Raw genomic sequence first — 26994 nt, 5'->3', positions numbered from 1 at the left:
GTACAATGTGCACCGCTTTAGCTTCAATTGCTCTTCGCAATCTCAATGATGAAAACTCTACAAAAACATTGAAATGGGTGCAGCTTGCTTTTATATGCCTGTTGACTGTAAGATTATAAAAGAAAAAAAAACTGAAATGCATAGCTGAAGGCGTTATGACATCACCTCCATAAGCTTTTCCTTTGTTATTTTTCACAAGGTGATGTCATTATTTTTGGCATTACTTTCGAAACACTGCTGCCTTAGCTTAGTTATGGCTCGAGTTACGAAAAATGATTGCCAATTCGGCTGCAAACCCATGGCAGTCGGTTGTACGTACCGGATTGGCCCGATGAAGTCTTTTATCGGCAGGGGCTGTCGCCTCAGTGTAAAACACACTGCTAGAACAACAACAATAACAACCAATCCGTTTCATATGCATTCAGTGAATGAAAGCACACAGCTAAAATGGCTATCGTCACAAGGGTCGTGTTTTGGCGAAAACATGTTAAGTATTCTCAAATCTTTATTTGGACTGAAATTTTCGAAGGCCGTCTTGTACGCTTGTAGTATTTTATTGCTTCCATATTCGCAAAAATATCTATCTATATGTATTGGGTTGCCCAAAAAGTAATTGCGGAAAAAAGAAAGTAAATGCATTTTTAATAAAACTTAGAATGAACTTTAATCAAATATACTTTTTTTACACTTTTTTTCTAAAGCAAGCTAAAAGTAACAGCTGATAGCTGACAGAAGAAAGAATGCAATTACAGAGTCACAAGCTGTGAAAAAATTTGTCAACGCCGACTATATGAAAAATCCGCAATTACTTTTTGGGCAACCCAATATATATATAAAATTAATTTGTGTTTGTTTGTATATTTAGGTGTTATTTGTGGTTATGTAAGTTTGTTTGTTCCTTCTGGACTGAAAAAAAAACTGAACCGAAATTTACGGTTCATAATTTTATATAATTTTTGATATCGGAATGCCGGCGTACCCTTCCCCTTACCCCAAAGGTATCACCCAAAAATAAGAGTGAGCCAATCGGAACAATATTGGGCTCAAATAAAAGGTATGCGGAAGTATAATAAGAATTCGATATTAAAAATTGGCTCCAAGTACATAGGGGGCCGCCTCGACCCCAAAAGCTCGATCCAAAGTCAAAAGTGAACCTATCGGAACAATATGAGTTTAAGGTGAAACGTATTCGAGAGTCCAGTTACATAGGTGGCCGCGCCGATCGCAAAACCCCCTCAAATTTGCATATTGGACGATTATGACAATTTGGGACTCAAATAAAAAAATCGGAAGTAGATGACTAATTAGGTGCGGAAGGAGCAATCTTATATATAAAATTCAATTTGTGTTTGTTTGTTTGTTCCGTATACACTCAAAAACGGCTGAACCGATTAACTTGAAATTTTCACAGATTATGTCGGTTGTTCTGGAAGGAAACATAGACTACATAATTTTGGGGCTGCCCCAGCGATCATGATCAATATGGGACTCAAATGAAAGGTATTCGGGAGTAGATTACGAATATGGTAAGTAAGTAGGAATAGGCTTTATAATTTACTGATAACGGAAGGGGGCGGACCCTCCACCGTTACCCCAAAAACACCACCCAAAATAAAAAGTGGACCGATAAGGACAACATGGTTATAAAATGAAAAGTATGCGGGAGTAGATTACGAATCTGGCGTACAAATTCATGTCGAAGTATAGGGGGTCACCCCACATTAGCCAATCACGGATATATGGGACTTGGGTTGTTTATTCCGTATAGACTGAAAACGGCAGAACCGGTTTTCTCGAAATTTTCGCATATTGTGTAGGTTGGTCTGGAAGGAAACATAGGCTATATAATTATTCGGTATCGGAAGGGGGACGGACTCTCATTCTTATCCCAAAAACACAACCCAAAATCAAAAGTGAACCGATCGGGACAATATAGGTATCAAATGATAGGTATTGGAGAGCGGAATACGAATATGGTATTGAAATTTGAGTCTATGTACTCATCGGGCCACTCCAACCCCAAAACTACCCCAAACAGACATATTGGACGTTAATTCAAATATAGGGCCCAAATGAAAGGTATTCGGGAATAGATTTTGAATCTGGCATACAAAATCGTTTGTCCCCTTTACCTTAAAAAGCCACCGATATCCGAAAGTGGTCCGATGGGCACAATAAGGGTATCAAATGAAAGGTATTGGAGATCAGAAAACGAATATGGCATTAAAATTTGGGTCCAAGTACACACAATTGATATCCAATTTTGGAGCGAAGTGTTTTGGGGTACGCCCTAAAGCACCCTCTAAACTGAACGTCATTTCCGTTGGGAATAAAGAACGAATTTGACATATATTTTCAGTGCAAAGTGCCGGTGGCCGCCCCAGCCCCAAAACACTCTCCAAACGTTTCATACTTACCGGCCATGGCAATATGGGGTTCAAATTAAAGAGATTTGGAAGTGCAGAATGAATTTGATATCAACATTTGAGTCGAAATGTCTCAGGTGCCATCCCTCCTTTAATGAGAACATTACCCTAAGGAAGAACATTACCTCCAGGAACCGAGAAGGAGCAAATTCTCTCACATCAAAGATTGCTTTTCGATTCATGTTTAAACTCAATGATAGGGGACCTTTTTTTATAGCCGAGTCCGAACGGCGACTCGCAGTGCGACACCTCTTTGGGGAAAATTTTTTAAATGACCATGAATGGCATTGCACCTCGCACCCAACCCACCCTAAAAAAATTAAGAAGACGTAGCAGACCTATCCGGTTCGGCTAGTAGGCTGTATAATTTACTGATGTCAGTCAAGATCCCACATGCTATCACTTGCTGCACCGATTGTGTTGTATTATGTGTCCTGTTATAATACCCAAAACTATACAGACCTCCTGCTAAATTTCTTTAAGTAATAGCCTCGTCTTTTCACAATCTGAATTTCCCCAAAGGATTGTCTTCGTCCTACTGACCATTTCGCTGTTCCACAGTGTTAAAAGCGCGTTCGCAGCCCACTCCCATAGATTGGACTGCGTCGACCGAAAGGCTTTTGGTTAACCAAGTTTATTGGGGAAGTCCTCTGGCCTTCACTGCCAATTCGTTTGCTTTTCCACTCCTCCTTGCTCCGCTATGACCCGGAACCCAAATGATACAGATCGTGGCCTCCTCAGAGAAGGCGTAAATTTTCTTCATACACTTCAAGACTGTTCGTTAATTTACCGTTCTGGTTGTTAATGCCCTGTAAGAGGTTTACTGTCCGTAAAGATATTTACCTTCGGCGTACTCGCGATAACACCACTTCACCTCACGCATTCCGCGATCGCCCGGATCTCCGTACCGTATTATGGTCAGGCAGTCTAAAACAGATATCAGACCCTGGATTCTCAATGTAGACTCCTGTGTACCATGATCTTCCATATGCCAATACAAGGGTTCTGCCAATCCTAGACTGTGCAGCTGACAGAAGAGCTTTGCACTCGGCCACAAGTGTCGTTTCAGGTATCCGATCGGAAACCTCGTCTATTCCTTCCAGATTTCCTATCGTTGCCTCGATTATAACGTGATGATATGGCCTGCTTCTATCCTCTATCCATTCCGCCAATCGTTTTATGTCTTATAGCCGCAGTGGCTGCCTCACACTTAATCTTCATGTCTATGGGTCGAATACCTAGAGTAGTCTCCAGTGCCCTAGTAGGCGTAGTCCACATCCTAGTCTTCCTGCTATAGGGATAGTCGGCGATGGTCTCGTCTTCAACCCTCTGTTTGTTTGGCGGTATTAGGTCACCTAACATTGCACCGCATGATGTCTCAGTCCGGCACGGGATATCTGTGAGCACCATACAGGCTGAAACATTGAGATCCGATCTGTGTGGGGTTCATTGCTGTCACGAAAATCTTAGTTTCAATTGTTCACAGGTCGCAGATAGTGGTATGCTTCATACGAAGTATCTGCAATCGCTGACAAACAGCCGGGAGCACCGGCTCTTGCACAAATACTGAGTTCCTATGATGCTCTTTCTGACATGGCGGGTTATTGGCGCCTTTAAATAACCAATGGCCACCCTGTTCCCACGTCGATCGGTGCTTTGGCCCGGAACGAGCTTGCTTATGTGCAGGAGCTTGACGAAGTTCGCCACCTCCACAGGAAAATGAAGCTACAACTTGTCTCAATATGAGAACCCCGTCCTGAAAACCGATGACCCCGTCCTGAAAACCGATTTCCGACTCTCGCCAAAAGCTATGGCGCGTGACGAAATTTTTTAACCGCGCCTTATTTGGATAACAGAAATGTTCCGAGCATTAGCATGAATTTCGTTGATTCCATAGCAGGTCCGTCTCTGTACATGTTTTTCAAGGTCTGAATCTGATCATACAGTGTCATAGGACGATCCTCGTGGCTCTTCACAAATTGACGGTTTTTGGTATGGTCAGAGAGAGACAGGGAGTTTCCCACAATGGGATGACATCTTCGGCATTGTTTAACCTCTACCTATACTCTATTAACATATTCCCGGCTCGGGATAGCTGTGAACACCACCCACCACAGCTCCAATTTGTGTGGTGTTCATTGATGTCACGAAAAGCTTAGCTTAGATCCTTTGGGCCGGAACGAGCGTGGCGAGGATCGCCACCACCACATAAAAATGTGGCTGCACAACATATGCGGACGTTTGTATATTTTGTGAAAGTTTGAACGCCTGCCTCACGCATTTTGCCAATTGCTGCAATACATTTTAAGATATCTGACACTAATCTTCAGTACATTGTTCACTCCGTGGAGAGTGAAAAGACGTCAGCAACGATTCCGATCATCAACTACAACTTGTCTCCGAAAAGGAGATACTTTGAGTACCACACAGGCATTCATCGTTATCATGGTAAGCTTAGCTGACAGGCCCCTAAAATTAGTCACCTTGGCATTTCGAAAAAAAAAATCGGGCTGCCAAATCTTCATTTGTGGTCCAATTTTCAATATACTTTTTTTCTGAATAGTGCCCATAGATCCACTGGTTTCGGAAATATACGAGTTTTAATTTTTATTTGTTGACATTTTGGCCAAAATTTGAATTAGTATTTTCCAATTTCGAAGGCATTTTTGGTTTGATTTTCATTTTTATACTTGATTTGCTGCCTGGTTCACTAACATTTATTTAATCGAGTGAGTCGAGTCACTCATTCCAACTTCTGTTTTTCCTTTATGAAATCAGCTGGTTTGGGGACACCAGGGCGAACGAAAATCGCTCACTTTCCGTGACACAAAGTTAGTGAACTAGGCAATTAGATTCGTAACAAAATTTACAATGACGATCTAACACTTCAGCTCGAACCATTCCATTCTCACATGGCATATTTTTACTAGTTTTTTCTATTTTCTCCCACTGTATGTCGTATGGAAAAACAATATTGAATAATTGAAGTAAAAATGATGACATACATATTTCCAACTTACCTGATTTTGTCAGCGGTATAATTTGGGATCCACTGGAATAGGCCATTTCATGATCACTTATAATGCGTATCAAAACGCCACGCTTTAAGGCCCGATTGAAAGCTTGTGCCAATTCGTACGATGTAAAAGTGTACATGGCCAAGTCCATGGAATGCTTCGCAGAGTCAATGAATTCCAATAAACGACCCACATTGTAGGCAGCACAAAATGGATTGGAACATTCCAATTGTGATTTTTTCATAGGTGATGGCAATTTGACGATGCGATTTAACTCAGACATTGTCGGCGAATTAGAAGCAGAACTAGTGGCGGCCGGATTGCTAGAAAAACGACGATGCTTGCTAACGCATGACTGCGTTAATTCATTAGTCCAGATGACTTCGCATATTTCTTTGGATGCCACAGCTTTGTTGGTTAGATATTTTATCCAAACATAAGAACGGTAGGCAACTTCCGAAATTACAATAAAGGAGACACCATAAACACAATAACGAAACACACGGGATTCCAACATTTTGATAATGATTTCTTATAACTCCTTTGAAATTAACACGTGCCGGTAACGTTGCACTGAAACTAATAACACTCGATATTGAATTAAATTGCTCTGCTTTTGTGTTGGAATCGAAAGAACACTGGTTGTAACCGTAATATAATTTAGCTAATTCCAATAGGTATTGCACCTTTTCTATTTTTTTTTTTCTTTTTTTTACAGATTTTCAATATTTGCAAGAAACACCGGTACGCGCTCTTTTAATTTTAAAGCCTATATAAAAGACGCTTTAATTTAATTTTCTTATTTGCTTTTGACCATATGTCTAGCAATGTCAACCGAATTATATGAATAAAGAATGCCGAATTGCAATTTACTTTTTTCGTTTAACTTTGTGCAGCACTCATTCAGAGTATTTGCACGTGCTGTAAAAATCTATCATTACTCTTCTTACCATTGATTATTGGTTTTGTTTTGCTATCCAATTTTGTTTAGGCAGGTGGATTGATAACCTTAAATATTGTCAGAATACAATTTCTATGTTATCATCCCATGCTAAATGCATTTTGGCCATTCAGTCCAATAAGACTGAGAGGAGTTGCCACTGAATGATTCACAAGAATCTTGGTAGAATTCATGGCGAAACAATTAAAGGTGGTCTCATTTGTACAACAACCACTAATCATAAGGTGCAATCTGCCATCTGGCCATCAAGCTGATCGACGTTTTGCCAACACACATGTTCGTACATGAGCAGAGAATATGCGAGAAAGAAGATAACAATAAAGAGGATGCAAACAAAAATCTGTCATCTTAATACCGTCAATGCTGGCCTCCTGCCAACAGCTTTTTTTTAAATTCATCTTGCACAAAACTTAGCAAAACTGAGTATTCTGTTTAGCTTTTGAGGGGGGAATGCTGTCAAACTTCATATAAAACAAAAAGTTTGCTAAAAATAGGCAATAAAGTAGTACTCTGCTTATAGTGTGGAAAAAAGAATGGCAACAACTGAAACCAATGCCGCCATCATTTTCGTATGTTTCATTGGTTTCAATGCAAGGCGGATTTAAAAGGGTAGTCTCACGCGAACAGCTGTTAACTGCCGGCCAGGTTTGACGGTATTAAGATATCAGAAAACCTAAAGTGGGTAGGCCCCATGAACATCATTAAGGATGTAAAATCTACCGATTAAAAATGTCATCAAATAGGAGAAAACGTAAACAAAGAATGAATGTAAAAAGAAAATATGTTGACATCCTCAATACCCAGGATTCACTGAATAAGGTTAAGCCAAGCGATCAGCCGATATACTTTTTTTTTAATATTTGGCAGTACTTGGCATTGAGGATGTCAACTTGTTCTCTTTTTACATTCATTTTTTGTTTACGTTTTCTCCTATATGATGACATTTTCAATCGTCAGATTTGACATCCTTAATGATGTTTATGGGGCCTATCCACTTTGTGTTTTGCATGTGACCTAACCTTCTATTAGTGAATCCTGCTCAATACCAAGTACTGCCAAAAATAAAAATAAATTGTATGTCGGCTGATTTTTTGGCTTAACCTTATTCAGTGAATCCTGGTAATCACATCAATCTTGCTAGCCCTCCAGGATTCACTGAATGAGGTTAAACCAAGCAATCATCCTACATACATTTTTTTTAGTTTTTGGCAGTACTTGTCATTGATGATGCAATTTGTTCTCTTTTAACATACATTCTTTGTTTACCTTTATTCCAATATGATGACATTTTCAATCGACATATTTAACATCCTTAATGATGTTCAAGGGTCCTATCCACTTTACGTTTTCGAAAGCGACCTAACCTTCTGTTAGTGAATCCTGCTAGCCTTTGTTATGATTGAAAATTTTAAGAATTTGTTCTTACTACGTATAATCTCATTATAAATACAGCTCTGCTAGAGAGCCACTTGACACGTCAGTGTTGGTGGGTGAGAGTGGAAGAGAGTTTAGAACTGTCAAATTTGCAAAAAGAGGAATTATATTTTTAAGACAGAACGATAAAAACGAATTAAAGTCGAAAGGGAAACAAAAAATTATTAATTTTATAACTAATTAGTTAGATTATAGGTAAAAAAACAATACTAAGAATATTATACAGCAAAACTACTCCAAGGTATGAATTATGCCATAACAATATTGGAAGAATATTCGGAATACACTATGAACAAATTGTGGTTTTACTAAAATAGAGTTTCGATTAGACATCATCACCACCTAGAATCTTAAGCGAGTGTTGTTTTTTTTTTTTCTTTCAGATTCTGAGCGCAGCAACTTGCGTGGCATACATTTTACACATATTTACTTTGTAAAAAAAGCACCTGCATCAGTTTAAACACAAAACAACCGCAATGAAACGCAAATGTTGTACGGATATTTTTTTATTTAGCTTCTTGCTATACCTGCTGGCATCGATGAGTTTTGTTCAAGCAGTGGAATTTACCTTTGATTTGGCCGATGGTGCAGAGGATTGCTTCTACGAAGAGATCAAACATAATACCAGCGCGTATTTGGAGTTCCAGGTTTCGGCCGGTGGCCAATTGGATGTTGATGTAACTTTAAAAAATCCAAAGGGAGACATTATCTATGAACAGCAAAAAGCCACCTTCGATAGCCATCAATTTGTTGCCGATATTGCGGGCGTCTACCAGGCCTGCTTTAGTAACAAATTCTCAACGTTCTCTCACAAATTCGTCTATGTTGATTTTCAAGTAGGCGAAGAACCTGCCCTTCCCGGTGTAGATGAGCATGCCACCGTTTTGACACAGATGGAAACCTCTTCCCAGTCAATACACAAAAGCCTAAATGACATTTTGGATGCACAGACACATCATCGGCTGCGTGAAGCCCAAGGGCGTAAGCGTGCCGAAGAGTTAAACGAACGTGTTATGTGGTGGTCATGTGCAGAAACAGCGGCTGTACTTACCATTGGCATTATACAGATTTTGGTGCTGCGTAACTTCTTTACGGATCGTAAACCAAATCAGCAGCGTTACAGTCGTTTGTAGAAGTAATTTAGACACACCCACCCCGGGTAACACGTTGCAAAAGCTTTTTTTAGTTAAACGAAGAATTGTGTATTCAAACAAAAAGAATACATATGTATGGTGTTTTTTTTGTGAACCTCTTCATCATCCTACTCCCGTGTCCTACCTCGATACTTCCATCCCAAAAATGTCCCCTTGTATTGTTCTCTTGGAGTACGTAAATTGAAATTTGGAGAAGAGTCTCATCAATTCCTCAGTTAATGTATAATTTTAGTTATAACAACTCTTTTTCGTCTTCATTAAAAACAAATTTGAACTAATTAAAGTTTTAGTTTCTTTTGCTATTAATTGGTTTATGTTTCAGAACCTACATATGGGATGCCTTAGTGATTCTACAGTCATATAAGTAGGATATTCCGGGCATGTAAAAAGGTGATTGGTGGCCTTGAGCGATGCGATATGAATTCAGTTTGCTATACCATCTATAACTTAATTGGCACCAGAGTTGTTCTGGGTTTTCTAGGTAGGTCTTGTACTTTTTGTGTCGTAGCCACATTTTCATGTGGAGGTGGCGATCCTCGTCAAGTTCCTGTATGAGAGCAAGCTCGTTCCGCTCCAAAGGAATGATCACCGCGTGAACAATATGGCCATTAGTTATTTAAAGGCGCCAATAACTTGCCTTGTCATATCGAGCTTCTCGTGACAGCAATGAACCCCACACAGATCGAACCTCAATGCTCCAGCCTGTGTGGTGCTCACAGCTATCCCGTGCCGGGAGATAAGTCTTTCTCTTCATCTGCTTTTGGTGGTGGGCGTACACCAAGGGCTTTGTCCTGCAAGTCAGTTTAGATATTGTTGTTGCAGCCACATTTGCACGTGGAGGTAGCGATCCTTTTCAGCGCATAGTTATGCCGTGCCGGGAGTCCGTTCAGCATAAGGAAGTTGTGAGTGGATAGGTGATGCGTCGTCGGATCACGTCCCTGGCCTAACGATACACCTGACATGCATCGGGGAGAGTTTTAGCTCAGCGAGTTGATAATTTGGGTGATTAGCCCGGTGGCAGTTAAGATAATTTTTGTGATCTTGCTTTTAAGTCATTACTAAAATATAATATAATCTACTGCGTGGCTTCAAGTCAACTAACTGACTAAAATGAAAAAAATACAATGTACTTTGATCTTTTACCTTAAGAATCCTGGTCACGTGTATATGGTCGATGTTTTCATCTGTGAGCAGCCCATGGTGATCCTAAGGGCTGCGTATTTCAGGTCTCTTTGTTTTACCGTTGTGAACAGCTTACTCCTGCGGTCTATGTTGGAACTTTATAATTCACTACTGATCGGCCAATCTCTTTATAAATGGTCAAAAGTGTCTCTTTGTCCACACGCTAAGTGCTGCCTGCCAGAGATTTTAGGATTTTGTTACGTCTACGGGTGATTTACTGTCGAAAGCCCTTTTCCATCAACTATGACTTCAAGTTCAATCGAAAGCTCTTTTATCCAGGCGGCGAATAGTGTGGCTGTTGATTTCGTGAGCAATTACTTGATGTTCTTTCCCTTTGCAAGGACAAAGCAGTCACCCATGTGTCATATTATCTTCACGCCAGTCTGAGGTGGATAATTTAGACGTGTAAAGGTTAAACAAGAATAGGGAGAGAACACTCCCCGGGGAACTCCCTATTTAACTCTAAACTCTGCGTATGACTGGCGACCGCACAATCCACCTCCTAGGGAAATCCGACTCATTGATGTCATGTCAAATTAAACCGGGTAGAAGAAGCGCATCAAGTGTCTCCGCGACCGGGGAGAGGAGAGAGATTGGTCTGTATGAATTTCTAAATCTAATGAGTCGATTATGGATAGCAACCCAACTTCAGTTGCTTTGCCAATGGGAAAATTTGTAATAAAAATTTCCATTTCTTTATTGATTTGCATACTTTTTTACAATTTTTTAGAAGTATTGGCTGCACTTGACAACATTATACTAATTTTTAAATTAAGGTTCTACCTCCTGGCAACGCAACTGCAGTTGAGTTGCAATGCGTAATCGACCCATAAGTCTAAACAGGGACCAACGACTCATTTTCCATGCCTAGGGTGGAGATACATAGATAGATTGAAAGAGTCCGTCAGGTATTTGACTTCTGATTCCCCTAGATGTTTAAGCATTAACATTGTTATTGCGTCAGGCCCCATAGCCTTCGATGACTTGACCCTCCTTATGGCCTCAACTACATCTTCTGCTCCCAATTACTGTGATATTTCATCAACTGGGAGCGTAATTGCCCTTCGTAGAATGCTCCTTTTTGCCTTTTCACTCAAAATGACCTCCGCACCGTTCCTCGTCTGGTATCTGCTTTGCATTGAAGGTTATCGCGTCTTGGGGGATTAAAAGATATAATCGTCAACAACGTTTATTGGCATCTGAGCCTGTGTTGTAGCTTCCGATATGATCCAACCATTTTCTCCGCTTGTTACGACTAACTTGCTAATTTCCTACGTAATTTATCATGTTGCCAAAATTGGTTCAGCGAAGCTCATCACGCTCATCCGCTAATTTCACATCTTCGGTGTAGGTATTTGACCGGCCGACTGCTTTCTACGGACAGACGGACGGCCATGGGGGCATTCTAGGAAGACCAAAACTACTCTGGCCCAATTGAGATCTAGATGAGGAAGCAAACTGAAAGCGTAGAGGTCGACGTTACTATCCCGACAAGCCCTGCATATAACACAAGACCAATCATACAAAATAATTCAGACCGCAACTTGAGGTTGCATAATACGAACGAAAAGCTCTATGAAAACAGCACGAAATCTTGAGTTAAAGGTAATACCATAGAAGCTAACCAATAATTGGCTTATCATCTCATTAAATATACTACCTGTGAATTAGTAAAGATTTTTGTTTTGGTTTATTACAATTTTGTTGTTTTCACTTAACTTAATATTAAATTGGTTTTGTATGCGTACAATGTTGTTGTAGAAGAAGTTCAGTCCAAGCTCCCATCCAGCTCCATCCATACACGACTAATCAACCAACTAGTAACTTTATTACACAGAGTCTGGGCGATAGGCACGATACATATTCATTTCATTGGGGAACGTCTTGAAGAGTTCCGCCAGCATATTGGATTTAAATTTGCGGTATGCATCGATTTTTCCTTTAACTTCCTCATTCTTGGCCAAAGCCTTCTCCACACAATCCTTTGTATATAATTGTGGATTTTTGTCCTGGTCAATGTAGTCGAACACTTCGAAAGGGACATAGATATCTTGGACTTGATTTTTTAATTTGTTGATTTCTTGAAGTCCACTTACAAGGCCTTGGCTATATTTACAATACAAATGTTTAACAAGTTATTACATGTCGCATGTGACGAACTTACATTTTCTGGTTCAAAACATTTTGTCCCTGTGGCTGAAAATCCGAAACTATGATGCGTATTTGTCGCACATTCTCTATAAACATTTCCAATTGCGTTTCCAGATTTTCCAAAGGTGCCGACATATTTGCGAACCTTTTATAGTTGCTAATTTCGAAAAATAAACTGTTGCAAACTTCCTATAAACCTGTAATCCTTTTTTTTTCTCCTGCTATTACAACTTTCAGCTTCTGCAAAAGATGATGTTCTGCGTTTTACGAGCGTATGTACACATTCCTAATGTCTGGTTAGTGAGACAAGCGTAATCCAAAATCAGCTGCTGGCGATGAATGATTGTTACGATTATGGGTAGTTCACATTTTATGATTTTTTTTGCAGGGCTTGAAAAGTGTACAACACGCATGGAACCTAATTCAGAATCCACTTAACGTGAAGTTTGTTTTTTTATCTCCATAAACAGGCGCATCCCCCAGTTGCCGATTAAAATATTTTTATTATCATGGCGAAACAATTATAGGTGGTCTCATTTGTACAACAACCACTAATCGTAAGGTGCAATCCGCCATCTCGTTATGATGATGTCATTTCAAAATTGGAATTGTTCTTAACACAACCAAAGAAACTTGCCCTCGTGTGTATACGTTTGCAAGTAAAATGACAGAAAGAAAAACACAAACAAAGAAAACGACCAAAAAATGGGGTAGTTTGCTGTGAATTTAAACACAGAACTGACATCTACATACCGTCAAACTGGCCTGCAGTTTTCAGCTGTTCGTTGATCCACCTTGACTTTTTATATAGAAAAAAACTATAAGAAAAAACTACATATCTATGCGGTATTACGTCATTACGTTACCGTACGAAATATGCTGCTTAATTATAAACCATTGATTGACATTGTTTTTGTTTACAGTTTTGTAAATAGACCTAGAGCGAAAATAATACATTTACGTAAACCCAAACCGGGACAATGACCAGACACGCACTTATAGGTAAACTTAAAAAGTTTGGATATCCATGATTTTCCTTTTTTACTTTTGCTTCAAATTTGTGTATAAAGGCGGAGGAACTGGTTTCGTTGGAACTCGTTTGGTCAATCATCTTACAAGCCAAGGATATGATGTTACCGTAGTGTCGCGAATGCCTGGCCTAAAGCGCATAACATGGCATCAGTTGGAAAAAGACGGCATACCCAAAGGTGTTACATCTGTAGTTAATTTGGCTGGGCAGAATGTTTTAGATCCATCCAGAAGGTGGACTGCTGGTTTTAAACAAAACGTTTGGAATTCTCGCGTCAACTCTGCTTCCTCATTGGTTAAAGCCATAGAAAAATCGGGAGGAGTCGATGCTTTTGTTAATATATCCGGAGTTTCACATTACCCTGCCAACGATAACAAAGTTTACACAGAGAATGATAAAGTTGAAGGATTTGACTTTATGTCTCGCCTATGCCTCGAATGGGAAAAGGCTGCAACTTTACCCGATAATTCAACAGCCAGAGGAGTATGTATTAATTAGAAACACTAACTGAGAAATAGTTTATTTTTGTAGCAATTTTGTAATTAAAGAAAGCCATGTACGAGTGGGTATTAATATGAGTTGTAATTTTGAATTTAAACAAAATTGTTACTAACAAACAATCGTGTAACAAAAGTCTAATATTGTTTAAAGTAATTTTTTGATTTATCTGATTTACCTATACTTTTTTAATTCTAGATAAAGCTCAGGACTGGAGTGGTAGTGGGCCGTGAAGGTGGCATGATTCAATCTATTTGGATGCCATTTAACTTAGGTTTAGGAGGTCCCATGGGCACCGGTAAACAAATCTTGCCTTGGATCCATTTGGAGGACCTTTGTCGCCTTATTCAGCATTGTCTAGAATCCAAAAATTGTCGAGGTGTATTGAATGCTGTAGCTCCCGATATAGTTACTAATGGGGAGTTCTCTAAGGTTAGTTGCATGACTTCAAGGAATAACATATTTATATATCTAATGATTATACTTTTTCAGATATTTGCTTCGGCTTTAAGACGTCCTTGCCTTTTTCCTGTGCCAGAATTTGTAGTTGATCTAATGTTTGGAAAAGATAGATCAGCTTTATTATTGAACGGTGCTAAAATTGAGCCCAAGCGCACTTTAGAAACTGGTTTCAACTTTAAATATCCTACTGCTAAAGTTGCCTGCCAAGAAGTGGTTCAGAAGAAATAATGTTTAAAAGCTATAGTTTTTAAGCGATAGAACCACGTGTTGCTCTAATGAGTTTTGTTTTGTGATTTAATAACTTGATAGGCATACAATTTTGGTATTAATTTATTTAATTATTTACAAGTCGAACGCAATATTACAAAGATTTAAGCGTATTTATAAGAAATAAATGCAACTGAATTTAAACAAAATTAAATTGAGTGTTATAATAGAATTTTTTCCATCAACAAGTCAATTTCATAATCTGCACAAATTTTTTCTTTACCATCGTTGGCCTTTATGTTGACGTAGAAAAAGGGTAATGAATTGGACAGGCACTTTGTGACGAGGATCGCTACCTCCGCATGAAAATATGTGGCTACAACAAGAACAACAGCAATGAAAAAAGATATCCACATGAAATTTTACTTATGTAGCGGGTTGCAGACGGGCCAAAACGGTTCATATTTGGATTTAGCTTGGATTTGACTGAAATTTTGCATACAGAGCATTGTTATGACTTACCATAATATTATGTTCATCAATTGACCGCTTTGTTATATATTGTCAAAATCGGTCTATATACTGATATAGCTCCCATATTAACCATTTCCCGATTAGTTTTGTTCTTATATCAAAATTAGCTTTTGACCAGCATTTTTAAAATTAAAACAGAACATTGCTTCCCTCACCACCTCTATTCTTCTGGAGTCCACCGTGGCGCAGCTTTTCAATACTGTTGGACAAACACGTTGTTGTTGTAGTAGCAGTGTATGGTACACTGAGGCGGCAGCCCTTGCCGATCAAGGAATTCATCGGTTCAATCCGGTACACACAACCGGCTGCCATGGAATTGGACAAACACGTGTAGCTCACTTGCTATCCACTCCGCTATCATCGAGCAAAAACTTGAAGTGGACATTGATATGAGTGTCTCATCTATTCCTTTAATGGGTAAATTGGCGTACTTCCGATAAACCTAAAGCCTAAAGAATAACACTACTGCAATCAAATGCAAAAGATAACACTAAAAACGCTATAGATAAAACTAATGAGATAAAACGCAAAATTTCCTTTAATTTTAATGCCATATTGTCCATATTCCGTTCAGTTTCATTTGACGGAAAAGCCCCGTTTGGGGGCGCCCCAGACCCGAGGCCAAAAAAACTGACTTCATATTTGTTTTCCTGGAATCATTTTGGGGGGTATGCAAAAATTAGATTTTTTGACATTTTTCCCGTAAACTGCAGTTTAGCCTAAGATAATTCTACAATACCACTGTTTAGTTGTTTTTGTGGCTGAAGATTTGCGGAGTGGAGCTGTCTTGGACAAGAATTATCCTGAATTCGACTGTAGTGGATTATTATTACCGTTTCATAAACCTTCTTAATTTCACTTTGCCCGCCCATTAAAGCAACAAACAGCCGATCCCTACACATCTTCTAAACGATATCAAGCACAAAAATGAAAACATTTTAAAACGACATGCATAATCCTTTTGCAGCCGAACACAATACATATATCTGCTGTAAATCAATATATTGGACATTTTGAAAATACAACAATTTTAGAAAATTTGATACGTAAGAAGTTTGCCACTATTCCTTTCAGGGCGGATTAAAAAATGTGGTCTCACGCGAACAGTTGTTTGCAGCCGGCCAAGTTTGACGGTATTAAGATGCCAGATTTTTTTTCGGATTATCTTTGTTGTTATCTTCTTTCTTGCATATTCTCTGGCTCAGCTGTTCACAGTTGGCCAGGTTTGACGGCATTAAGAAGTCATTTACGTACACGTATACATACACGCACACAAATTTCTTTGCGTGTGTTGGGAAAACGTCGATCAGCTTGATGCGAAGATGGCGGATTGCTGCATATGAAATGGTTGTTGTAATTGTTTCGGCATGGATATGTAAGATGTTTGCCACTATTCCTAAATAGAATGTTCATGGGCAAATTTGCAATTACTTCACATATGTTGTACTATATTTCACGCAGTGCAAACACTCCCCTTTGTTGACTGACATCGTTTTACCGTTATATTTCTTTTGAGTGTTTCAGTCATCTGTTTTGTGTGCTGCATGTGCTCAGTTCTCAGATCTAAATCGATTATTTAACTAAAGTTTGTAGTTTGTTGTTTTTCTTAAATAAGTGTTAAATCGGGTGATGTTATTTCGTTGTTTCATATTATCACAATTGTGTTAAGTCATTTCTTATATGCCAACAAAGTGATGCGACATACTTTATGGAAGTTCTAAGGTAAGATAATGTAAAATTTATATGTAAGTAGTGGTGAATGTCGTTTTATAAAATTTCATCATATATGCATTACACAATGAAGTTATATTGCAAATATGTTTTGTCCGTTGGTAAAAGTTAAAAGCGAGCAAAAGTGCACATCTTGGTTTTCAGGGCAGGAACACCAAATAAAGTATGTTTGTGGCAAGGGATGCCAATTCTTTGTCTATGTCTTCCAGCCTGATTTTTGGGATTTTGGAAAAAGGGTATAAAAAGGAAGTTATTTGCGTTGATGTCGATACACGATGGACAGTCAAGCAGCAATGAAGGCTCTGCATAGAAGACCCAGAATTATGTAACGATCTCCTTCCGTATCTGAATTCCATTTAGCCCATATCTGAATTCCTTCCGTATCTGAATTCCATTTAGCGAACCCAATGAACCATAACATATCCGAATCAGCGTGCCCTGTAATCTAATCTAAACTATTTGTGTTAAAGATCACGACCTTCAATTGACCTGTGCAAACAAAGTCAACGAATGTAAAGCTTACAGGACTTTCGGCATAAATATATTGCCGGGTCCAGGCTAGAAGGCTCTGCCCCCGGGTTTTGTGTGGTTGAGGCTTGTCAAGACTCAATCTTTGGCCAAGGACGGGAATAAGTTTGCCAACGAAGTGAGGATGCGGGTAGCTGTTGGGTAGCGCCTCAGTGCACAACTGCAGTGCTACAACAACAATAACAACAACTGTAAAAACAACGCTTGTTTACGATGGCTGATCAACAGCGTTTAGAGATGGTGCTAGGAGTTACAGAATGATGCTACGATTCATGGAGGAGGATATCGTTTTTATATGGGTGAGGAAAGTTAGAGGTTTTTATTGGCGTTTACAATGTCAGGTCGTTGACGTTGCACGGGACGTAGGGAAAGGCGGGCGAAATAAGCATCAACAACGAAAAGCTAAATGTCTATCTGTCAGCTAGAAGTCTTGCAACCGCGATTATACAATCGCCCACATATGCTCCGATCTCGATACCATTTACAGCAGGATATTCTGTTCTACATTTTTGTACAAATACCATTGATATCAACTAAGTTTTCCCTAACGTAGATCCAAATTTTTCAAATTAAATTGGAGGGTAAATATTGTAATATTGGGGTATATTTGTATTTTACTGTGGGGTCTTATATCTCTATTTTGGGTCTTTATTTAACTACAAAAACAACATTTTCCGAAATTTTAATAAACAGGGCACTTGCTTGTATGAAAAGAGATTATCATGCAAACATTTGCTCCGGTATTCACATAACTTGCAGCTTTAAAGTAAATTTATTCGACAGTTCTACAAAACTACTTTAAAGCAACATTAAGTTTTGTGAATACCGGTGTTAGTCGTGTGTAAGACTAACACCGGTATTCACGAAACTTATTTAAATTTTCAATAGGTTTATTTGACAGATTTCGTTTGTAGAACTGTCGAATAAACCTATTTTAAGGCTTCATTTCCCGATTATGCGAGGTACTATGACGTGTTATATGACATTCAACAGATGTGTCAAATATGGTCCGAATCGTTCTCAATCCTGTTATAGCTCCCATATATGTAAACCGATCTTCCGATTTTATTTCTTGAACCCCTAGAGGGCGTAATTCTTATCTCTAATTTTTGTTTAATGACTTTTGCTATGACCTCCAACATCCAAACCAAGTATGGCCCGAAAAGTGATAACGTGAAAAGAACTTTTCAAATGCGATTATGGTGCGATTCGGTCCGGTCGATTTTAGCACACTTTTATTAGTAGACATTTTTTTGCCTATGATACTTTGTGACGCGTTCCAATGAGAATGAAAATAAATATTTTTATATATTTTAAAATATTTTTTCAAAATATTTTTATTTTCAGCAAATTAAAAAAATTTTCTTGAAAATATTTTTAACCTGCAACTCTTTCTGTCAAAGCAATTTTTAGCTTGGCCTCTTTCTGTATGAAGGTTTTGTATTGAAAAAAGTATGTTGCTTTCTCCTACTACTTCTTTCTTTAACATATTGTTCTCTAAATTTAGTTTACTTTCAAGTTGCTAAGATCATCTATGAAATTGCACCCCAAATTGTTTTATGCGATTTAACCTCAAATGTACACTGTACGCAACAACAAACTATTTGCCCGCACGGGATAACTATGGGCACCACACAAGCTGAAAATTTAAAATCAGATCTGTATGGTGTTCATTTTTATCACGAGAAGGTTATCTGCGAGCTACCGGGCTCGTCTACAAGTTGCGGATAGTGGAATGCTTTATACGGAATTGCTGCAATTGCAGTCGCGAACAATCAGCGGTATCGAGCGGAGAGTCTCAGTGAGAGGCCGGGCGGCACCTTGCACAAATACTGAGTGCTAAAGATACTTGATATGATAAAGCGAGTTTTTGGCGCCTTTTGTTGTTGTTGTTGTAGCCACTTTGCATGTGGAGGTAGCGATCCTCGTCAAGCTCCTGTATGTAAATAAGCTCTTTGCGGTCCAAAGAACCGATTGTCGCGGGAACAGGGTGGCCATTGGTTATTTAAAGGAGCCAATAACTCGCCTTGTCTTAGCAAGCATCATAGGCACTCATTATTTTTGCAAGAGCCGGTGCCGACCTCTCACTGAGACTCTTCGCTCGATACCCCTGATTGTTCGCGACTGCCGTTGCAACTACTCCGGGTGGACGCGCCCGGTAGCTCGCAGCTCAGCTCCTCGTAACATCAGTCAATAATTTAAAAAAGAAAGAAGCAGTAGGAAAAGGCATCTTACTTTTTTCAATAATAACCGAAGGCCACCCTGTTCCCGCGGCCTTCGGTTCTTTGGATCGGAAAGAGCTTGCTCACCTACAGGAGCTTGAAAAGGATCGCCACCTCCACATGAAAATGTGGCAACAACAACAACAATCTATTTTGGGTGATATTGTTTGCATGTTGATGTTTGGGGGTGAAATTGTATTATGAAAATACACCCCAAATTGTAAAACGAAATTTAAACTCAATTTTATATTGGGACAAAATTGCAATTATTTTTGAGGTGCATTTGCATTCTTTGGGGTGGTGCATTTGTTTTGGGGTCACTTTTCATAATGCAAATGCAGCACAAATTTGGGGTTAGTTTTCCTTCAAAATTTAGGGGCGTTTTTGGTAGGTTCTATCAAAATGGGTAGGTTTTTCTCTTGGTAGTTAGCAAGGCTGACTTCAAATTAAAAAAAATATAGTCAAAATAGTTTTACTTCATGTTGTTTCTGTATTCGTTGAGGTTGCAGTCATTCCACTTGCAACACATCGAAACATAACTTTTTACCTTACAAAGCATATATCGGCGTAAAATTCTAAGATGATTTAACGATGTCAGTGTGTCTGTCCGTCCTTTGGTCAGGCCGTCCTCTTGTTGTAATACAGCCTTAAAAAATTGAGATATTGTGCTGAAATTTGGCACAAATCCACGAATGAAAACTCAAATTGTTTTCAAAAAGCTTGTATCTGTTGGAAAATCTTACTCCGAAATAAGGAAATTTTGACAAAATTTTCTATAAAAATAAAATTTTGACGAAATATTCCAAAGCAATAAAATTTTGACAAAATTTTTTCAGAAATTAAATTTTGACAAAATATTCTATAGAAATAAAATTTTGTCAAAAATTTTCTATAGAAATAAAATTTTGTCAAAAATTTTCTATAGAAATAAAATTTTGTCAAAAATTATCTATAAAAATAAAATTTTGTCAAAAATTTTCTATAGAAATAAAATTTTGTCAAAAATTTTCTATAGAAATAAAATTTTGACAAAATTTTCTATAGAAATTAAATTTTGACAAAACTTTCTATAGAAATAAAATTTTGACAAAATTTTCTATAGAAATAAAATTTTGAGAAAATTTTCTGTAGAAATAAAATTTTGAGAAAATTTTCTATAAAAATAAAATTTTGAGAAAATTTTCTATAGAAATAAAATTTTGACAAAACCGACTGAACTGAACCGATTTAAGCGAAATTTTGTGTGCTCTCTTATAGTAACCTAAAAACAAAAATTTGGTATACAAATTTCGTATGGGGTACCTGGCGGACCGCCCCACCCTCAAACCTACAAAATATATATATGGACCAATAACGACAATATGGGACTCAAATGAAAGGTATTTAAAATTAGAAAACGTATCTGATATCCAATTGCCGGATCAAGTGTTTGGGGGAACACTCCAATCCCCAAAACACCCCTAAATCAGACATATTTAGTCACCATGGCAATATGGGACTCAAAAGGAAGGCATTGGCGAGTAGAATACGAATTTGATATCCGAATGTGGAACCAAGTTTCTGGGGGTCCACCCCTTCCCCAAAAAACCCCCGAAACATGACTTATTTACTGGCCGTGACAATATGGGGCTTAAATAAAAGCTATTTGAGTGTAGAATACGAATCTGATATCGAAATGTGGGACCAAGTATTTTGGAGGCAATGTGGGGCTCAAACAAGTGGTATTTTAAAATTGAAGACGAATATGATAAATACTTTCGAGGCCAAGTCAATGAGTGGCTTTCGAGGCCAAGTCAAAATTTGACAAAATGTTCCATACAAATAAAATGTTGGCAAAATTTTCTATAGAATTAAAATGTTAAGATTTTCTGTAGAAATAAGTTTTAAAAAAAAGTTAAATTAATTTTTTTTAAAAATTTCCCGAAAATTTTATATATCTTAAAAATGTCATTTTGATATAAACATACATAAAGGGTGATTTTTTTGAGGTTAGGATTTTCATGCATTAGTATTTGACAGATCACGTGGGATTTCAGACATGGTGTCAAAGAGAAAGATGCTCAGTATGCTTTGACATTTCATCATGAATAGACTAACTAACGAGCAACGCTTGCAAATCATTGAATTTTATTACCAAAATCAGTGTTCGGTTCGAAATGTGTTCAAATTTTGACAAATTTTGTTCAGCGATGAGGCTCATTTCTGGTTGAATGGCTACGTAAATAAGCAAAATTGCCGCATTTGGAGTGAAGAGCAACCAGAAGCCGTTCAAGAACTGCCCATGCATCCCGAAAAATGCACTGTTTGGTGTAGTTTGTACGCTGGTGGAATCATTGGACCGTATTTTTTCAAAGATGCTGTTGGACGCAACGTTACGGTGAATGAACACATTTCGAACCGAACACTGATTTTGGTAATAAAATTCAATGATTTGCAAGCGTTGCTCGTTAGTAAGTCTATTCATGATGAAATGTCAAAGCATACTGAGCATCTTTCTCTTTGACACCATGTCTGAAATCCCACGTGATCTGTCAAATACTAATGCATGAAAATCCTAACCTCAAAAAAATCACCCTTTATATTGAAATTATTTTGAAACCCCTCAAAGCATACAATATTATTTTAATACATTTGTTCAACTTGCTATGAAAGCACATCTGTGGTTTTTCCTATTATAATTTGTTTTTTTTTTTTTGAATTGAAAATTCTATTTCTCTCATTTCCCCCATTGCTGTTTTTGTTTTACAAAATAAATGGCGTTAAAGATCACTTGTTAATAGAACAAGTCTAGAGGTTAATGGCCCTTAATGTTTCCTTTGTCTTTGTCTAATTGGTATTGATAACATTTTAAGAGACGGCCGCCACCAACGCGTTCCATTATCATTTCTAGTCAGGTACAGGTTCGAGTATATTTTACTAGAATGTTTTTATACCACAAATTCAGAATTTTAATTCAATATTAAATAACAAATACCATAAAATGAGTTCAATTGAAACGTTCATAATGTGTATCCTAATTGCGTTTTAAATCTCAAAATTGGAATTGATTTTCAGTAGAAGTGCAATTTGATTCTTTTGTTTAATTTTATTTAGGTGAAGTTAAATAAATGTATTTAATATTTTCAATTTCAAGGTCATGTGAATAATAGACAAGTTTTTGTTTAGCTTAATGCATTGCATGGCTGGTGCACTCCAAAGTAGAGCCTATAGATGGCGCAATTTTCATCCTTACTTTACTTTAATTGGCTATGACAGAATATTTCTTCCACTAGCCGAACGTAGAATAGCGTTCCAAGCGCCTCGATCTTCTGCGCTCATTCTAAACTCTCTGACACCAAGTTTCGAGGTGTCTCCCACAACTTGATCTTTCCATCGGGCTTTTGGGCTTCCCGGTTTGCGTGTACCACCGTGTTTGCCTTCAAAAGACTTTTTTGCTGGAGCTTCTTCATCCATTCTGACAACATGACCTAGCCAACGCAGCCATTTTCATCCGACTAGGCTAAAATGTTGTACAATGATTTCTCACATGACTTCCAACTGTTTTGGTTTTATTCGGCCTGTGCATAGACATTGCGTCTATATTAATCGATCTACCGGCTTTATCCTCACATTTTCGTTAGAAATATAGGTGATGAGAAATAAACAATAGTGTCGACTATCGATATTTATTATTAGAAATATCGAAAATATCGGATGTTGCATATATCGATAGTTTGCCAGTTCCAATTCAAAGCTTCAAAGTCTGAGGTACTTCATCGGTACAACGCTACACTGTGTATGTGTTGTTAAAATGGTGGAACTGTTACTGGGAACTATATAGCACTAAAGAAAAGACACCACAAAGAGATTATCATATAATCTTTGTTTTTTATTATTTGTTGTTTGCGATGCTTCCTTTGATGGTTTTTATTTGTCTTTCAGAATAGATCTGTCGGTTCCATTTTCTAGTTTTCTTATTTACTCCTGACTTCTTAATCTTTACCTGCTCTCAAAATGCTTTGATTTGCTGGACTTATTATCCTAGATGTTTTTTTTTTGATTCCACAGACTTGCATAGGGAAAGCATTCCTTACCCAAAAGTAATCTTGGATCCGCAGTCCTTGCCCAAGGGTGCTCTTGGATCCATCCCGGTGTGTAAACACTATTGGTATGGGAATCCTGATTTTAACACATGTCTGTTAGGGGACTTTGAGGCATTAGGGTGTTTCCTTTTTATGTCAATTTTTGTTTATACTTCTTATTCTTCAAAGATACTACAATCCCCCAAATTTGTTTATTTAAATGGCTTTGAATACAATCAATAATAATTATTAGCCACATGCAGATACTTCGGTAACGGTCATGCGAATTCCTAAAACGGGAATTCAATGTCTAGCCAAGAAATGTAGACACTTAAAATATTCCAATAATGTTCTGTAATTAAACACCAGTTCTGGGGCACGTTGCCCTCAACGACTTTGCCTTCTAACGATTTTGTTTTGATTTTATAGTTTTCTTGTTCATAGAGCCGTCGGTGATTCCTATTGTTGCTCTCAACAATACCACAAATTATATGAGCTGATTTTAATTCTACCTTGATTAACCAGAACAACTGAATGTATTTGAAGATATGTACTAAGCAATGTTATTAAATACTTGTTACCATGCACACTTTTGGCAAAATTTAAAATTGTTCCTTTGGTAAAAATTTATTTTTAAAAATGATTCTTTTTATCTTTATTTTGTGCTTGACAATAGTCTGATGCAAGTAACTTTATTTGATATTGCTTTCTTAATAGGTGCACGCGGAAAAAAAGTTCGTTTCACATAAAGGAAATTTTCTTTTGCGAAAAACGTTGGACTTTGTTTGCAATAAATTTTTCAATAAATTCTTGCACGAACTTGTTAACAACACATTAACACTCTTGATATGTGTAACATGTTTTTCTTATTTTTGTGCATATTGAAAAGGATGCCAATTTCAACTTAATGTTGTAGCATAGAGTAGAGCTACTATATGTTGTAGCATATAGTAGAGCTTGTATAATATCGATGACACTATCGATATTTTATAATTTGTCTGAATATCGATTGATATTTTTCCTATCGATACTATCGGCAAAGTTAAATGTTTTGCAATAATGAACAAAAATAAACGTTCCGCCACCGAATGTATCTTTTAAGTTCCATTCCGCCTATAGATGGCGCAATTTTCATGGCCTATAGATGGGACAATTTTCAACTTAATGTTGTAGCATAATTCAAACTCCACATTTTTACCAAATACAAGCAGATCTCAGTTGGTAAATCAGACTCTTTTAGAGTTTATTTGGATTAATTTCGATGCTTTGATACACATTTATGTTATATTAAACATTTTCGCGAAACTCCATTACGGCTTTGTATTATGATCTGCTGTATTCGTTATGCTATAAATAAAAATTATGGGAGTTGTTGTTTTCGCTCATTCAAATACCAACTTTGGGATGGATATTTCTTTATCGAGTAAATATTACCAGACAATGAATGTGCCTTAGAAATTTTTATTGTGTTTCTTTGTACCTGGCAGCCATTTGTCTGTTATTGTAATGACTTTTGTTATGGGGCATACCTGCATTTGTGTACCATGCGCACTCGGCCGAGGTAAAAGGTAAAAATTTTGTGTGTGAGTATATCTATACCAGTGACGAGCACACAATTGCAGTTATATGTACGCCCCTGGGCTTTATGCTCAAATACTCAACCTTTCTATCTAGTAGGAGGGACAAGGCTGAGTATAAATAAACAAAGTTAGTTAGTTTAATAATGCTACTGTGATGGCTAACGTTTGATATGTTGAAGAGCAACTTTACACACTTACATTAAAAGAAAAACTTCGTAGTATAAGTATTTTGTTTTTCGTAAAAATATCTAAACGTTTTATTTCATTGCGTGAATTTGTATTTGTAAATTTGTTTGTCCCATAAAGACTTGAAAGCGGCTGAATCGAATTTCTTAATATTTTCACAGATTGTGTAGTATGGTCTGAAAGAAGTAATAGGCTATATAATTTTTTGATGCCTGAATAGGGGCGGACCCTTACCCCAAACGTACCACAGTTTTTTGGTTATTTCGCGACTTTAGGGACTTCGACGACCCATATCTCTGAAACGGCTAAAGCTATTTGCCCGTGTCATTAAAGGCCACTCTTTTTTTTAACAATTTATATTTAATAACGAAGAACGTAAGTAGTACTAAATTCGAGATAATGAAGCCAATGTCCCTAAAACGTGCAAGGTAACCCTTGTGCTGATAGTCAGTCTGTCGTTTTTTGTAATTAAGGTAGAGTTCGCATTTATTATTCAATTATTACGAAAATTTGCACACATTCACTTCCTAAGCGCAAAAACAAACGTTATCAATTTTGAGAAAATCGGTTCGCATTTAGTTATAGCTCCATATATATAATTCGGCCGATTCGGCTTAAATGGGCGTAGTTACAACAATTTTAGACGGATTTGCACGAAATTCGGTATTGAAAGTTGTTGAATCTGAAAGCCTCTGTAAATTTTTATTAAAATATGTTCAGATGTTAAAACCACTCTATATGGTTGGTACTCACACGAAAGGTATTTTAGAGTAGGATACGAATCTCATATTAAAATATGGGGACTGGTCTCAGGGCGTCGGTCCCGCCTCGAAAGCAACTCAAAAGGACATTTAACCCGATTGGTGCAATATGGGACTCAAATGAAAAGTAATTAGGAGTAGAATTCGATTTGGACATTAAAATTCGCTGCCCACTCCTCCCCATAAATCACTCCAAAAAATCCTCAAAGGCCGATTGGGAGAGTATGGAACTCAACTCAAAGTGTTTGGAAATAGAATACGAATCTGATATAAACACCCCTTCCCTCCAAACGGAAAAATACACCTATAGGAACGATACCGGACTTGCCTACAGTGCCCAAAAATCCTCCCTCTCCTTAAAATCCTCACCCCTAGAAGCTGCCCAAAAATATTGTAATGGATTGAATATCAAATGGATTGTAAATGGGCCAAATTGGTCCATGTTTTGATATAGCTGCCATATAAACCGATCTAGGATCTTGATTTCTTGAGCCTCTGGTGAGCGTAATTCTTATCCGATTTGTCTGAAATTTTGCGCGTGATTTTAAAAAACTGTGCTATTAATGGTTGAAATCGAATCATAAACTGATATAGCTGCCACATGAACCGATCTCCCCATTAGACTTTTTGAGCCTCTGGAGGCCACAATTCTTATCCGATTTGGCTGAAATTTTGCACATATCATTTTGGTAGAACTTTTAAAATCAGTGTCAAGTATGGTATCGGTTGATAACCTAATAGGAGGGTTGCCTTTTGTATTTTGGGATTGGAAAACCCTTGTGTTGCAATCTGCCAACTGAGAGCTCTATCGTAAAGCTTGACATTTTCGAGGTTATACCTACTCAGAACGTTTTGACATACGAGTGCTA

At 37.7% G+C, this 26994-nt stretch overlaps 4 protein-coding genes across 6 annotated transcripts in view; 2 read left to right on the top strand and 2 right to left on the bottom strand.

The window, feature by feature from the left end:
- Positions 1-6345, bottom strand: part of LOC106094632 (mitochondrial cardiolipin hydrolase) — a 273940-nt gene extending 267595 nt beyond the window's left edge. For both annotated transcript variants that reach the window (XM_059367616.1, XM_059367615.1), the window contains exon 1: positions 5447-6345. In XM_059367616.1, coding sequence (XP_059223599.1) covers positions 5447-5960 — 514 coding nt within the window. In that variant the 5' untranslated portion in view covers positions 5961-6345. The remainder of the gene's footprint in view (positions 1-5446) is intronic.
- A 1584-nt stretch (positions 6346-7929) lies between these two features.
- On the top strand, positions 7930-9275 carry LOC106094634 (transmembrane emp24 domain-containing protein 3). 2 transcript variants are annotated; one of them, XM_013261867.2, is made up of 2 exons: positions 7930-8079; positions 8222-9275. In XM_013261867.2, exon 2 carries the CDS (start codon positions 8315-8317, stop codon positions 8969-8971), a length of 657 nt encoding a protein of 218 aa, XP_013117321.2. In that variant the 5' UTR covers positions 7930-8079; positions 8222-8314; the 3' UTR covers positions 8972-9275. The 2 variants fall into 2 exon arrangements, with proteins under 2 accessions (XP_013117321.2, XP_059223779.1); XM_059367796.1 differs by having other exon boundaries at positions 7936-8033.
- A 2566-nt stretch (positions 9276-11841) lies between these two features.
- LOC106094635 (mediator of RNA polymerase II transcription subunit 10) lies at positions 11842-12603 on the bottom strand. Its single transcript, XM_013261868.2, has 2 exons — positions 12339-12603; positions 11842-12280 (listed from the first exon to the last, which is right to left on the bottom strand). The coding sequence occupies exons 1-2, from the start codon at positions 12458-12460 to the stop codon at positions 12004-12006; spliced, it is 399 nt and encodes a 132-aa protein (XP_013117322.1). The 5' UTR covers positions 12461-12603; the 3' UTR covers positions 11842-12003.
- A 626-nt stretch (positions 12604-13229) lies between these two features.
- LOC106094633 (epimerase family protein SDR39U1) lies at positions 13230-14736 on the top strand. The gene is made up of 4 exons (XM_013261866.1): positions 13230-13327; positions 13396-13838; positions 14052-14285; positions 14346-14736. The coding sequence occupies exons 1-4, from the start codon at positions 13306-13308 to the stop codon at positions 14541-14543; spliced, it is 897 nt and encodes a 298-aa protein (XP_013117320.1). The 5' UTR covers positions 13230-13305; the 3' UTR covers positions 14544-14736.
- The last annotated feature ends 12258 nt before the right edge of the window (positions 14737-26994 follow it).

This window comes from Stomoxys calcitrans, chromosome 4, assembly GCF_963082655.1.
Source record: "Stomoxys calcitrans chromosome 4, idStoCalc2.1, whole genome shotgun sequence".
Classification (NCBI taxonomy): domain Eukaryota; kingdom Metazoa; phylum Arthropoda; class Insecta; order Diptera; family Muscidae; genus Stomoxys; species Stomoxys calcitrans.
This window is presented reverse-complemented; position numbering and strand designations above follow the sequence as displayed.